This window comes from Anguilla rostrata, chromosome 7, assembly GCF_018555375.3.
Source record: "Anguilla rostrata isolate EN2019 chromosome 7, ASM1855537v3, whole genome shotgun sequence".
Classification (NCBI taxonomy): domain Eukaryota; kingdom Metazoa; phylum Chordata; class Actinopteri; order Anguilliformes; family Anguillidae; genus Anguilla; species Anguilla rostrata.
In genome coordinates this window covers 15,314,486-15,331,202 of record NC_057939.1, presented here as the reverse complement: position 1 = coordinate 15,331,202, position 16,717 = coordinate 15,314,486, and the positions used below count along the sequence as shown (strand labels likewise).

Here is a 16,717-nt window from a genome sequence, read left to right as displayed (position 1 = left end):
AGTGGATTTTCACTAATACTGTAAAAAAAAAAACACAGGTGCTTTTGTTATTGGTAATTCTTTTTTTTTGAGAGGAGACCCTTGTCAAAGGCACCCCCAAAATAAAAGTTAAAAAATTGCGACAAACTTAATCAGAATCTAATCCCTTGTCGTGAGTATCTGAGTAGATTGTTATTTACTGTTGTGGGAGGGGCTTCCTTTGTTGGAAAGATCAAAGGCTTAGAATTCCCAATACAGTAATATGACATTACATTATTGTGCTAACGGACAATCCTCTCTCATGCACGTACAAACAAACACAATCATGTTAATCACTGAGCAAAAAAAATATGAACAAAGCATCCAGCTCTGCAAATGAAAGACTATAATAGCGACAGCTGACCACTCGGCCGAGCCCTAACAATGTCAATATAACGGTCGTACATCGGTGGCAAGGAGCCCAGCTCTCCCATTCATGGCTGTATTGGGACAGTATCAAATGGGCATCCAGTACATGCTGTCCTCCACCCTGCCCTAACTTCAAATGACATCATAACAGACTCAAAGTTTCCTGCTTCGCTGTACAGCAAACAGTATGATCACATACTGCAAGCCACTCATTAGAAAAAAAAGCCTTGCAATGGCAAAAAAATAAAAATGTAATTTTGTTCTAGAGATTGCACCACATCGGAAACACACAGTAGGTAGCGGGTTCTGTCAACAGTGCAGTTTCTGGCTCTCAGACATTGCCCACCGTCATTTCTAAGAATGAGTAACACCCCACCAGTACTGTCTTCTCCAAGCCCTATAGCACTCTGTTAGAACAAATGATTTCCATTTCATGTGGAGGCGTTCAACAACAGCGGCCGTATAAAGAGCTCTGGGGCTCTCTGCAGAACTGGATGGGATCCAAGTAATCTCCTGTTCAAACAGACTCTGAGTGCTAGGCAGACAGTGGGTTCTCCCAGACCTCGCTGGGCAACACTATGAAACTAACGAGTGGGGGCAGGTTCTTACGTAACATACCAGCAAATCTCCTCCATCTGCATTAACAATGAGGAGGCTCCTGGTTCTGAAAGAGATGGGCACTGATAATGCAAACATTCTTTTTGGGCTTTCGTTGTTCAGTGTCTAGCTGCTGCAACTCAGTTGAACAAAAATCTTAGCAAATGGCCATTCATTTACTTGGCCTGCATTCAATCAATGTACTCTTAAATTTGATTTACAAATAAATGCAAGAATTACACTTTTCTTCACAAACTCGGCTTGATGTGTTAGTTTTAGTGATTGCTGAACTTGCCTCACAATGATTATGAAGAAATGATAATAATTTAATAATAATAACTTTTAATTGGTAGTTAGTGTTAAGGACAAATGTTGATTGAATCTCAGGCATTGTCTCGGTTTATAACTGTTCTTGCAGAGAAACATTAATACCAGTGTTCTTGGAATGTGTTGCTGGTAGCTGGTGGCACTGAGAAAGGGGGGCAAAGGATGATTCCTCTATAATTACATATATACAGAACAGTGCATTTTTGCGAGTGCTCATTCTTGGTCAGTCAACACAGACTTTGTTAGGAGCACCATGTGCACTTGTTTTATGATCAGCTACTGCTGCTTGCATTCCGTGTCCTTACAGAAAAGCATTTAATTGTAACAAAAAAAAAAAAAGATTTGTTGTTCCAAATCGAAAATAACAGACTCTATCCCTGTACAGACCTCACCCATGACTTTCTCTTTCTCAATCTACCTGTGTCCTGTGGATGCCAGGAGGCATTTCAGTTCATGGCAGACCAGACATAGCATCAGAGGGAGGTGCCGCCATGCTGTCATCCAATCACTTCCCAGGGAGGGTGTGGCACTGCAGTAGCCATGCTCTTCACCACAGAACAGCATGAGTCACTACAGCAGTGGCCAACTTGTGTAAATCTCAGCATCGGGAGATCCTGTGTGTGTGTGTGTGTGTGTGTGTGATGGGTGAGTAAATATAGCAGAAAGTCACACATGGAAAGGATTTTCTCTTGATACACTCTTTAATGGCCATATGAAAAAAACTGTATTTCAGTCAGGACCACTGTCATCAAAGGGAGGGCAGCAGCCCGGACAAAATACAGTTATGGATAAAGCATCTGCCAAATAAATGTAATGTAATGTAACAACTCATGTGGCCTGTCTGAGCTACACAATGCTCCATTTATGTAACACACTCTTCCCAGTCCTTATTCGGGCAAAACAATATGTACCCCATCTCCTCCTGGCACCCATCAATGCTATACACGAGATACCATTCAGGCCTTAGGAGATGAATAAAATAAATAAAAAATAGACCCTGATTTAAGAGATTAATCAGTATCTTCAAGGTCATTAAGGTTGAGTGCCATTCCATGCCATTAAACTGCTCAGGCACCTGCAAGCTTTTCTCTGTATCATTCAACTTCTCTACAAAAATGAAGTGGTGAATGCAAGAAGTAGAAAGTAGGCCTCAATCACCCCACAGATACTGAAATGCCTGCCACCTCTTAGCTGTTGACAGCACGGGTACCACAGACATTACCTCGCTCTCAGCTTTTAGTCTTTCCAAAGGTCCTTCCACCTGCTTTCACTCTTAGCCTAGACAAACAAATGCCTTATGCAACATAATCGAACAGCACTCAACTTCCAAGAAGATGGATTTGCACTAAATATGTCTTTTCCAGAGATCATACAAATGCAGGCCAGGCTGCGAGGTCAAGTGCTAAAACTGACTGTCCTTGCTGAATGACAGCACATCATTGCTGAACTCTTTTGAACTCTTGTTTGGTATGACATCAAGTCTCTAACCTCAGAAGTAAAAGAACCTGTCAAGCCCCAAAAGTGTCTTTTGTTTCTGTAGGTCTAAGGGAATTAATCTCATATGCAAAACAGGAAGTGAATACCACAAGACAAAGCTAAGGTAATGATTCAGTTATTTGTGGGCACATAGCTCTTAACACATATTCAGTAGAATTTTGGAAGATTCCCAAGCCAGCCCAGCTCAGTCCATACACAGTCTTTGTTTCTTAATGCTGCAGTGTCACCCCCCCCCCCCCCCCCCACCCCACCGCCATACTAAAACCCCACATCCTGTTCGCCTTAAATTGGAGCGCGACAATCGCATTACTAGACCTTTTCAGCTGTACAATTAACAGAGAGAAAATAAATAGGGTCCACATTGTTTTGACCCTTAGCAAAGCAATATACTTATCTCACAGGTAACTCCACATTGACATTTATGGAATGTAAAGTCTTTTACATGGGCCATTCGCAAACAAATTGGTTTTTATCACCAGGCTAGCATAAAGAAAATGTTATTAACTCATCGGGGTGGTGGAAATAGAATTCTGGCCTATTTAATCTAATGCAGTGCCCATCACTGGCTGTCGATGAAGGCCAACGCTTTACACCAGAAACATGCCAATTTAATTGCCTGTTGACGCTTTATTAAGAAATGGTTTATGAGAGGTGAAGCTTCATGGGATCCAGTTATACAGTAATTCCCATTGCACACAGCTATTGTTTAGAAGCATGATGTAGCCATAAATGTATAGCATTGTGGATGTATAACATTTATTTTTAGCAACCCAGACATGAGGCAATCCTGTAACAGAGCTTACTGTCTGTTACTCTTTATAAAATTATCTCTGGGACATGTTTTGCTGTTGCTCCGTAAATCACATCAAGTAGTATATGTACTGTAATACTTCCTTACTGAATACACAAGAGGATCAATTTGTGTCCACACATGCTCACAGTTTGTGGCATTTCGTCAGATAGCTTGGTGAACTTTTGGAGCAATCTCATTTTACAGATAATGAAAAAATGTGCTAATAGCTTCCTTTAATTGCTTTGTGATTCACAGCAGGCAATTAGCACACAAAAAATACATTTACTTGCAGAAACCCTTAAAAGGAGCATCATTTAAATCCATTTGTGAATCGGATTCACGTTATTACAGTCTAGAAAATGTGACATTTTTGTATACAGCCATCTCAAAGGTTAAATGACTGACTAATGCACATTTAATGTAGCACTCATTAAAGTCCTCTGGGCTCACAAGGCTCCCTCAGTGAGAGTTGTGGCTGTTAAAATCAGAGATGAGTTACTATAGCAACAATCGTACAGTACAGACTTGCATTAGTCATCATAAAGTCTCAATACTGACAGATTCAAAAGGGATTTGCATTTAAGACCAATCCGTTTTAATATTAAGCACTGATACTGTTACACTCCATGGACAGGTGAGCAAGAGAACACATGCACTCCACACTGAATGGGAAAACGAGCTGTACTCGTACTTACGAACACGTCCATGAGAAGGTGCTCCACAGTCACCTCAAAGTCCTCCAGTTTGGCTGCCAGAGTCATACTGCTCTGGGATTGGATCAAGAACCAGAACTCCCAGTCACAGTTCACCCTTTCCTATCGGTCCCCGCCCAGCCCCCCTCCACCCTCAACTCTTTAGTGACCCTTCTAAACCTAGTATTCTTACACAATGCCTGTATGGCACACAGTTAGGCCCGATGGCTCTCCCTCAATCTCCTCTAGTTACTGTCTCCAGGTGGTGGCCTCCAGCAGCACTGTCCATTCTACATCTATAGGAACCATTGCAAGCAAAGCGAGGAAGCCTTTCTCTGACAGGAATCCCAGAACGATGCAAACACCAAGAGCTCTGGGCTGTAACTGAAATTTTGATGGGCAGGAGAAGAGTCGAGAGGATACAGCAAACAGTGCCTTATTGACACGGATATTTATAGGAGCAGATCATTATCAATTTCTCCGTTGAGCCCTGACCTTTTGTTAGGCACTGTCCACAGTGGAGGGCTTTGTGCGAAGGGCTGGGGCCTACTGGAGCTGTGACCAATGCAAGCCTATTCACAAATGTGCCCGCCATCAATGGCCCTTTGTGCGCTTATTAAGCTCCATCCTGGAATTTTAAGGCTCGGATAAAGGTCTGGTGGAAAAACATGGAAATCTGTGTCTTTCTTGCGGGAATCTTATGCAACACGCGGGGATACTGAAAGGATATCAAAGCTTGTTTACGTGCAAGCCCATGGGAGAGTTTGACAGTTGTTTTGATGAAACATGTGATTTACCAGCTGATTAAACTGATCTAAATTATACTTTTGGGTAAGGTTATAAGATAAAATACAATTTTACCATCATCAAAGAAGGTTGTAAAATTGCTATTGGTTCTGCTTTAAAACTGTGCAACCTGTTAGTAATATGCTGGCTAGTAATGTTAACCAGAATGATAAAAAAAACAGTATTCTGATAAGAACTGATGAGAGGTTTTTGTTATGGTTGTAAAGTGCAAGAAAGCTCAAAACATGACATTATTGATTAGTCTGGTTATATATTTGACAAATAATAATAATAAACAGATATCATTTGTCCAAAGAATTTGCCTGATATTGAAAAAGATCTCCAGACGCCTTGTGTGTTTGTAGAGCCAGCTCTATTGTTCCATCATTAAAAGCTGTAATGAAAGCTCTGTAATGTGATTTATTATTGCCAGCATGTTACCCAACCACAGCACTCTGTACTACCGATCTGCCCTGCCATAATCCTTTCCCATAATCCTCCTGTAAGGTGAATTTTATTTTTCCTTTGGTCCATTTTTGCATTTCATTGTAATCTGAACTCATACGAAATGAAAATATGAAATGAAACAATACTATGAACTGTTTTCAGTGAGATCTAGCAGTCATTTCATTTCACAGTTAATTTTCGTAATTGGATTTTTATTACACCGAATAAAATAAAAGGCATTGTTTGGGATTGTGAAACAGCCCCATGCATAATGTGTTCTAACACAATGTCGAGATGTAGTTCAGGGTTTTCTATTGCTATTTCATGCCATCAGTGTGTATTTATCTTGTGGGGTAAAGTTGTTGGGTTGCTCCGACAACCTCAGTTTTTATCAGGAACGAAATGGCCCACAGTACTGGTAGTCCCTTTGCTGGGGCAAGAGTACTTCTACTATAGATACTCAGCTGCTGGTAGCAGTGCTCTCCACAATTTTCTTGGCTCCCTACCCACATAACAAAAATTATACGGGTCTTTTTTGCACAGTGTTTGGAAAAAGTGTGGCTCATTGCCTTCCTTCCTTCCCGCTTGTCAAGATGCCCACACATCAGATCCTTGTCTATATGCCTGTGTACTGGATAGACACTGATGACCCACCAGGTTTATCTCTCAGCCCTCAGTGGGGCCTTTCTTTTGGTGTTTCAGCATGGCCTCTCGCGAGGCAATGACACAACAATGCAGTTTCAATGTCTATATTTGAATATGTGTTGCCCTCTATGTCACCGGGCCCTTGTTCACCACTGACAATGAAGGTGGGTGGGGGGTGTATGAGAGCTTGGGCTCCCTTTCTGACCTCTGACCTCTCACTTAAGGGTGAATCGGCAAGGGCCAGTCAATCGGCTGTGACAGAAACCCTCTTCCCCTCCTCCCCCATGATGCGGTCAAAGACGCCTGACCTCTGACTGTCCCTGTCTCAGCACTGCACTTGACACAAAAACCTTGATGAGCATTTTTAAGCTTTAAAGGCATACTATGCAGACTTTTTTCCCCTTGCTTCGCTTTTGTGTTTACAATCAAAAACAGTGCTCCATTCTCAGCTCCACCTACACCACATATCAACTACACACCATCAACTATGAATTTAGAAACTGCTATGTGTCCCTCCCAACCATGGATATTAGTCTGTAGTATTTGAACTACTGTTGTATCTGGAAAAAAAATCTTAAATCATACAGAATAGTAGGATTTTTCAAATGGTGGACTCACACCTATTACCTTGCTAACAATAGCTAGCTAGTTAACCCATATGAGCCGAGAGAAGTGGATTGGAATCTTCTTCTCTAGCCTTGTAAAATACTGTTCCTGCAGCAAATTTTCAGGCCATCGTGGCCAGCCAACTAATGTTGGCAAATGTAATTGAATTCAGTGAGCTAATACTGACAACTGACGTTACAGAATGCTGACCAGCCACTTGATTAGTTTTGTTAGCCTTAGATGACCCCCCCTACTGTAAGCCATCTGAAAATGCACCATTGTGCACTGTAACCAATCCATACATCTCATCTTCTTCTCCTTCTTCTTCAATTGGCCACATGTTTTTTAGTACAGCCCACAAAAGAAAAAGCGTTACACCCAAAAATGTTATTTTTAGAATGACAAATACAGGCAGACAAGCAAGGACTAGGCAGAATTGCACACAGACCCAGATTGCCAGTGCATCACTATTATGAGCATGGTTGTTTTATAATATTTTCAAGGTGAAAATCCTGCATAGTATACCTTTAATAAAATAAGACCACAACAGTGCTCCTGGAGCTTCGTTGCACATGACTTCCCTTTTCTATATATCTTATGCGCATTGATGTGTTTACCAGCCATGCACTGTGCATGTACACACATTTCCAGTATGATGACAACGCTCAAAGCATTCCATTAATTATCTTGTTTTATCTGTAACAGAAGATAACTAATTTTCAGGGTGCACATTTCCTCAGCATTCGAGCCTGCAGCGTTAAATGAAGAATCTGCCGTAACTTAGCGTAACTAAAGCTGTGATGAATGCTGATATGAAAGTGTTCCGGTCCCAGGGGATGACAGGCAAGCATTATCCACAGTACCACTCACACACATCCAGGACAGTATCACAGTTATCTGTGCGGTGCTCTGAAAACAAACACGAATATGCCTTGACAATGTGAGCAGCGGATATAAAACTGGGAATATCTCCTATGGCAAAATAAGCGCCAGCTCATATACACGCACCAGCATAAAGGGCTATTGAGCTGCACGCCTGCAGTGTGTTCTGACCTCTCAGTCTAGTCGTCAATGGGACAATTGATTCATTACAATACTGGCTTTATTTCACAAATTAGCATCTGTAAACAGCGACCACGCAAACCACAGATAATACCCTGGAACAAATCCATCAACTCTTTTTTCATATAGCTCCTCATGCTGCCCCTGGTATTCACTTCCTTGTGTAAAACAATGCACACGCTCATTTGACACTGTCCAATGTTTTTGGAGGCAAAACAGGTCCACCAGGTTAGCTTACCTTAAACCTGAACATTTCTGACAGGTTCTTCTGCAGGCACTCAGGCAGAGAAGGAGTTCCCCAGGTCCTTCGGCTGTTCAGTAACAGAATTTTTCATGTTCCTTATGGATCATGTTGGCATTCAGCTTTGTCCTGGTACTGTACCTGAGTCTTCAGACACCATCAAAGCGTAATGGTTGACAGAACTGTCTAGCCCCTTACTCCAATAACAGGTCTGTCATTCCTCAATGAAGAAGTGACTCAGGATTCACCAGATTCAAATCGGTGACTGCAGTAAAACTCAGAGGCACTGTTTGCTGACATTCTCAGGCCAAATGAATAAAGGACACAGCTCTGTACCGTTGATAGTAGGGGAAATACAGTCCTCAAGGGTACTGTGAAGACCATGAAGTGGCGACTTACTGTAGCTTCAGTCTATTTTTGTCCTGTGCTGCAAGCTTCTTATCTGCCTGCTAACTAATAATGGTCTTAAGTCTAGCCTTAGTCATGTTATTTAAATATTGTTTTTGTGATAATATTGTGAATCGACAATAGCACTTGATGTGAACGGACACTTGCGAAAATGCTCTTAACTAAATTTACCACAGAACCACATTATGTGCTTTTCCAGAGAAAATCAGCAATCTTTATTTCCAACTAAGAAGTACTCCTTGCTTCAAAGTTTCCTGCATAATGAAAGCATGTCAGTGGTCTTGGACAGCCTGTTGGCGCAGGTGGATGGCTAAGTTATCTTTGCAAAAGATGATAGTACTGCCCCTCAGAGAGCAGAGTGCCTGACAGAGGAGATTGCCAGCAATGATAAAGGATAGACTAGAGTCATCACCATTAGACCTCTCCTTCTTCTGTTGTGTGGCGCATTTGTGCGTGCATGCGTGTGTATGTGTGTGTGCGTGTCTGTGAATGTGTGTGTGTATCTTCCTCTCTGTGTCTGGCACTGATCTCTATTCAAGGTGACCTGTAGCTAATAGGTGGGTTAAAGAGCTCTATAGTCAGCATGGCCCCAGCCCCCGCTTCAGCACTTCCAGTTCCTGCAGCCCCCTCCACCAGCTGCCAAAGTGCCCTGAACAGACCTCCTCTGCCACCAAATGGTTCACTGTGAACATTTGAAATGGTGCCAAAGTTCACTACTTTGACTGTACAGTATCATATTCCATCCCAGGAATTAAACATTTCAGTGGCATATCTGCTCTAGTAAATTTGGCTCACTTATTTTTCACCAGACAAAGACAAACAGCGAAAGCTACTTGGTGAAATTACCCTATGGCAATTCCTGTATTAGCATTCTGTAACAAGGTAGAACACAGAGGCATTTGTTCAAACTCACTGGTGTGCTAAATTTTTCATGAGTGTGGCCTAGTGTTTCTTACATTTTTAATATGGACATGGGGGTTGGGGAAGGGGGGGTTGTATGAGCTGTTCACTCCCTGTCCCTCTTTTAATGATCTTGTTGACATCAGACATTGTCCTCACTTGACCAATTCACTCCAGTAAAATCCCCCTCCAATCTCAGTACAAACCTATGTCCAAAAGTCAGTGCCCTAATGTGCTCATAATTCTGCACTTCTATTCATGCTCATTGCTGCCTCCAAGTTGACCTCACATGAAATCACCACAGTCACGATTGTGCCAACAAATTAATTTGTTTTATTCTTTCAGCAGATATCAGCTTATACATCATGTATTACCCATTTAAACAGCTGGGTATTTGATTAATAAATTTGGGTTGAGCAGTGTGCTCTAGCATAAAACTGCAAATCTTTACATAAACTTGTAGTTATGAATCAGACAGGTTCAAAGACTGTGCAGTGTTAAACTGCACTGAACCCATTCATGGGGACAGCAGAATGGGGACATGACTCACACTGAAATTCTACTGAGTCATGCTGACATGTGGATTCTGCCCTACTGTCCGCAGAGGGGAGTAGTCAGTGGCCACATGACCTGAGTGGTAGGTGGGGGCCGGCCTTACGAGTGCTGCAGAACCTGCAGATGATTGGGAGCAGTGGTCTGCTCTTATTCTGCACCCATCCCAATCTCTGCACTCACTCTACTGTTCCTGTTCCAGGCGTAACTTTCTCTGATGAGACCCCGGTTCATTCATTACTCAGTCACCTTAGCGAAAGGTTGCTGTTTCTGATGGCATTGATATTCATTTATTCATATCCAGGTGGCAGGGTTAATGGATGTGCGCATACCTAATGCAGGCCTTGAAAGAAGGAACAGTTTTTATTATTGATTCTGTCACTGGCAGATGGATCTGCGAGGACGGAAGCTCATTGGATCATCTTACACCTGCCCACTCAGTAAGGCCAATGGCCATCATTTTGGGAGAAGGCTGAACAGGGCAGGATCTGTAATGTGTTACGAGGAAATTAATTCCAGGAATTTATTCCAGGAATAAAATAACATCTGAAAATGATGCGAATAGACCCTGCTGATGGTCAGTTGCATTTAGTCCTACTTCTTATGACCTGTGTTTTGGTGGTGAAGAAAAAGAAACTTATTTCATTCATTTACCATAGATACCCTCCCATTCAGCTAGAGAACAGCCTGACGCTACTTACAAATGACAAACATGCAGAAACGTTTCCAGAGACATGACCCAGTACAACACACAGACCAATTTATAGCTGGCCTGGTACTTGAGGGGGCAGACGCATTGTTTGCACTGTCAAACAGGGTGGCCCAATAGGAGTGTGGAGAAGATCACACATTAAACACCAACCACCCACTTCTCACTATTCAAATTACCCAGACTCCCCCGAGAAGGCCTGTTGGAGGCCTGCGATTCATAACTGAGCATCATTTACATTCATATCAGCATTCACCTGAAGATATGCACAGTGGCACTGTGGCGTTTTTTGCTTTAACAGAAAGGCACCTTCAGCTTTAACAGAACTGTCCACTTACTGTACAATTGTAGTTAAACTCCTTTATAAATCTGCGTGGCTTCAAATATTTTAGCCTGGTAACATCTAATTTCTGAAATAAATGATAACCCTGAACTGGGGTAAAAATTTGAATTTGTCTTTCAGAAGTTAATATTGTATTAACTTCTGTAAGACAGGAAACTGGCCTTGATTTTTCTACTTCTTCCTGCTGAAGTTCTAAAGTATTATTCAATATTATCGATCAGTTACTGACCTGAGAAAACCAATGATGCCAGCAAGCCAGGAATGGTACCTGATGCTGTGCCCTCCAGCCTTAAGCGCCTAATTAATATGCAAAATAATGCGTAGCGAGCTTTGACTGACAGCCTGTATAATCTAATTAACTGGGCTGGGCTTCCTGGGGACTGGAGCCCTTCCCAAGGGCAGCCAAGCAGGGCATCGGGGGCACTGAAGGGGAATAGCAGGCAGAGCAGAGGCTAATTATAAGTGAGGAGACCTGACTCAGACAGGAAGACAGAGAAGGGCAACGTGGTAAATATTTGAAAAATATACTGGGGGAGGTGGCAGACCAAGTTAAAAAAAAGCAAACAACACAACTGCATGCTCTTAAGAGTTCTCACTGGGAAAAGACCTAATTTTCTAAATGTGTCTCCAATGTTTGTTTTGCTCTGGCAGAAAAGCAAATATTTCACATGAATATTTGCTTTAAAATTTCATTTCTGCCAAGAGCGACATAAACAAACAATGTATTTTCTTGGAGCAAACACATACACAAAAGAATGAAAAAGTGGTTTACTGTCTGTTGATTACTTATATTTGCAGATTGAATTAGTTGTAGAATAATCTCTGTATTTTTCAATTTTCAAGGGGTAAACAGGCTACACACTTAAAATAGTTCTGTTGCCAAACAACTGTTTGAGCACATGTCTGGCTGCTTGATACGCTGTGCCTCTTTGTCTGTTGTCCACCATCAGCATTTGGACCATTTCCCAGAATTCTCCAGCATTTGATGGTTCTGAAATCCTGGGATATTCCAGAACTCTCCTGTTTGCTTGTCATTGTTGCTGTAAACAAAAAGAGATCTGACATACTTTGATCAAAATCTGGGATATTTCCAGTGTGTGTGTGTGTGTGTGCATGTGTGTGGATAACTCCTGTGGCAAACATAAATTCACGTGTCTTTGTTTGCATGAAGAGTATGATCCCATATTGTGTTTGTTAGTGTTACCTGGTAGTGCAAAGTCCTCTCTGTCACGTAAACTCCAGTGCTCCAATACTCTCAAGTAAAACTTGAAAAATCACTGCTTCAAATAAAAGCTTGCTGTAACTGCTGATGCTGCGCTGTTCCACTATGTTTTTATGCTCCAGAAATATTCCACATTTATACAGTTGTTGTAAAAGCTGCTCGACCTATAGACAGTAAAAATATATTTAAAATGGCAAATGTGCCTCCATCTTGAAAATAATGCTTGTAATAACAGATATGAGCCAATATTACCTGTAGATGTTACACCTTAAGGACAAGTAAAGTTGATGTAACTTTCAGTTCTAGTTAAACATATTGGTGTCCAATTTAATCTAGCTTGTTAGCCTCATGAAAATGCTCTACATTTAAATCCCCCTTTCTGCTAGTTTACAAAAGCATCTGGGCAATACTAATACTTTGTTACATTATCTTTGGCAGGGGCTGGTGCTGGTGCAATCCTCCTGCAAATTTGGTTTTCATGGAAACGAAAATATCCCATTTTGTGTGACCCAAAGGAGACTGGCAAAGCTCTCAATTTATAACAGCCCAAGTTTCCCAGAAATTCTGGGTGCCTCCCACATTTAAGCTTTGTCTCCCTTCCTCCTGCAAACAAAGTAAAATCTCCCAGCAATGCTTTAATATCATGGAACATGTCTATTTTATTGAAATCTCATGAAATATTGAATACGTTGCAAAGCTTTTTGGGTAACGCAAAATATTAAAATATCCTGAAAGATTCCGCATCTCCCAGAATTGAACCTATAAGTCTCCTGGAAAGTAATCTCGCCAGGTTCAGCTGTCTGACAGCAAATCATCAGAAACCAGTGCTGTCTCGCCTGTGCTGCCATTAGCATGTAATCACCAGCCTCTCCTGCCTCTTATTGTTTTTCAGTGATCATTATAAAATCTGACCCTTCACATTTTATGATAACCAAGGGAGTTTAGCAAGGCCATGAGCACCACTAAGACCACCCTACCTTTCCCCTTTCAGGTTTTAACAAGGACATTAACAGCCTTTTGGATAATGGGCATGTCAGCGAGAGACTGCTCAGGAATCGCAGCTGTGTTTTTTTTTTGGGGGGGATGACAGCCTTAGGATGACAGCCTTGAAGGCTGGGCAGTCTCCTCCAGGGACAAGCTAACAATGGTTCCTCCTCGGAACATCCATTCTTTGTTCCAGTCCAGTCCTTAATATTTAATGGGAACCTGACCAGCTGGGTGAACAGTCATTAAAGGCCAAATGGATGAAGAAAGCACAATTTAACCTACAATTAAAAGGAGTAGAAAAAGGAGCCCATTTGCCAGAGGAACGTCAAATGAATAAAATAATTATAAACTAAAGATTACGCTACTGTAGAGACAGCGATTCAGTGATTGTTGCAGTTATCTAGATAATAAGCTTCCAGTCATTTCTTATAATGCTCACCTAAGATTATGGACACATATGGACACTAATTAGGTTTTAGCAGACTTGCATCAGGGGTATTTTTCAGAAATAATAATTATTATTATTATTCATGGGACCTATGATAAGTGATTTTAATTGATTTCAAATTCAGTAAAATATTTGAAAAGGTATTAGCTGTAAAAATAAAATTCACAGAATAACCTTGTTTGCCCTTCAAAGCCGGGAATGAATCATTTGTGATGCAGAGCCATTCCTTCCAGTGCAAGCACATCCAGAAACTGGCATATGAGTCTGTGTAACAGTTATGTCTAATTGAATTTTACCATGGTATCTTACATCATGATGATTTTACTACATTATTCTTATGACCTACGACATTGATGACTGTTTATAAAGATGCTCGGTGGTATCAGTAAAACATGTCACGATACCCCGACAGTACCACAATATCTTGCCTTGGTCCTGTTCTCAACATTGACCCACCAAACTGACCCCAGATTAGACTTTCCGAGATGTAAATGACCAAACTGACCCCGGATCAGGTTTTCCAAGCAGTGACACATATAGTCATTAGGTCCTAAGAGCAGTTTTGTGGCAGACCCACTGGTGTCAGCCCCGACTGCTTCTTTTCTACCAGTCTGTTTGATCGACTCGCACCTGGCTGTGCAGACCCTGGCCTTTGATATCTTCACCCCAAAGCAGGGGGGCATGTAGCGCTCTCATTATTTCTGCATTAGACGGCTGAGATCACGGGCCAACAGTGAACCCTTTATTTATTAGACGGCAGCCGGGATCTCTGTAATGTGACAGCTTGGGGGTCCCAACATTGTTATTAATAATGCATAAAGTCTGGGGCACCAGGCCTACCATTTGTCCTTGTCACACCAATACAATTAAGACTGATGACCAGTGATTCAAAGGGCTGAACCATCAACCATCAAAATCAATTTCCAAATTGGTTGTGTATCCTTAGGGCAAATATGCATTCTGGGCAGCCTTTAAAGCCCAGCATAGAACACATGCCATTAGACTGAAGCTATCGTATGTTGAAGATACAGTTTCCTCTAAGCCCCTGTGCCAGAAAAGCAGAGATCGGTGCAGAACATCAGTGCCTGTCTGGTAAGGGCGCTCTCTGCTGGTGAGCCCGATTACTCATGGGTCACATGAGGTTCAGAGGAGAGATCTGACTAGAGGTCGTGCCTTGACTTCCCTGTGTGTGACCCTGAAAGGTTTTCTTAATTAATTAAGGATGTTGACACCCGAGACCTATTTCCTAGTGAGGATGGACCCTTCTTGTGATTTGATGAAACTGTGGAATTCATATCATGATCAAAGAAATAGTGATTCTTTCAGAAAAAGGGGCCCCTGTGTTAATTAATAGCTAGTAGTATATTGTCAGTCACAAAGGATTTCTAACTCGAAAATCCCTGGTTATTGTTCCTTCAATCATTACTTAATCAGTTACTGAAACCCATTTATGAAGAGTCAGGGTAACTACGAAAGTGAGTCATCCAGTAGGAACTCGTTTACTGAGCAGAATCGCTGATAGCTGTAATCATAATCTTAAAATATGTAACTGTAAGCCTGTAATGAGAAAACATCTATCTACATCATCTCTCTGATGCTACGCTACAGTTCTAAAACACCGTCTGAAAATGAAAAATAAATAGCTAGGGACTATGTCTGACCTTACCTCGTTATTTGCAAACACATGCGCAACACTCCAGTTCCCTTGCTGAGAAACATTTTTGCAGCCCAGGGGTTAAAATAATCCCAAATCACAGCAATGCTGTAACCATAACAACTGACGCCCACCCACAATTCCAAGCTGCTCTAAGATTCACAGCAGATAAACAACCCATTAAATGCGCTCCCTTTCAAGAGGCTGGGTGCTTCCTGATTCCTCCTACTTTTATACTAGCTCAGCGGGCACAGTAATTATGATTATGTTCAATAGCAAAGGGGGATAATTAAATGGCTTCATTGTTTGAGTTGGGGCTCATTACACCCTAGATCAAAGAGTCTGGGCTGAGATGCCCATAAAGAAGGCAGTGTCCCTTTCGTTTTATTAAAAATTATTTTCCACAGTGTCTTACTTGTAATGGCTGCTGTTTATTAAAGCTGGTCCTGGTCAGCCCTGATAATACTGTAAGCGCTGGGCATGACAGATTTTGCATATCACCCCTCAAAGCAACAAAAGGCTCCATCCACATCGTAGCATGGGAGGATGAGGCTTTAGTTAGACACATGAAAAGCCCTTTTCTCTCCTGTTGTTCCCTAAAATGTCAAAATGCCTGGGGAAAAGTGCTTGACGCAGTACTGAATCACAGGTGTAGTGTGGCAAAACATCTGCACAGGCACACACACACACACACACACTCAATGATCAGTACTTTCAGTACTTTCAACTAAACCTGTGTCCACCCTGCCTTTGATGTTGTTGACAGTGTTCTGACCAGAATTCTTTGATATTGCTTTTCTGTTCACATGACCAGATTAAACGATTTTCCATGCATTCATTTCCCAGACACCAATAGCTATTGTGAAAAATACAATATGTTTGCTCCTTGTTGCTTTTCATGTAGCTTGAACTGCAGGACGTTTTCAGCTTCATTCTGCACAAAGCTAGTTATTTTCTGTGCGAAAGTTGGAAGCAATGAATTGGCCTCTAATTTCATTTTATTGACAGAAGGCAGTCAGATGCAAGTTATAAATATGTGACCTAGTTACAAATGGAAACTTGCAACTCCAAAAGTAAATTTCTGACCTGAATTCTGACAGAGCAAATGTATCTGTTGTTTCACATTTCAAATTTACCTGTCCTTTTTTTTTCAAAGACAATAATATAGTCCTTTCACCACAACTACAATTCAACAAAACTCATTTAATTATTATGATTTTGAAACCACCTTTCTCGATATCCAATGTTGTTGAACAAGGTCTACACTTTAGGAGGATTTCCAAGCCAGCAGACACACCACCATGTTGAATATGTTTACAGATGCCACAGTTGGGCACTTAAAATTCAAAACTCCTCATTGTCTGGTGCATTTCCTGCTCCTGTTGTCCTGCTGCAAGAAGGTATAAACTATAAC

At 41.5% G+C, this 16,717-nt stretch overlaps 1 protein-coding gene across 4 annotated transcripts in view; it reads right to left on the bottom strand.

Annotated features, from left to right (window-relative positions):
• Positions 1-16,717, bottom strand: part of LOC135259135 (FERM domain-containing protein 4A-like) — a 148,541-nt gene that overhangs the window by 93,138 nt on the left and 38,686 nt on the right. Inside the window, exon 1 of one of the 4 annotated variants that reach the window (XM_064343099.1) lies at positions 8,078-9,848. The exons of 2 other annotated variants lie outside the window; for them this stretch is intronic. In XM_064343099.1, coding sequence (XP_064199169.1) covers positions 8,078-8,092 — 15 coding nt within the window. In that variant the 5' untranslated portion in view covers positions 8,093-9,848. Of the gene's footprint in view, positions 1-4,296; positions 4,976-8,077; positions 9,849-16,717 lie in introns of those variants that run through there. One more of the 4 variants, XM_064343095.1, reaches the window with a different exon arrangement.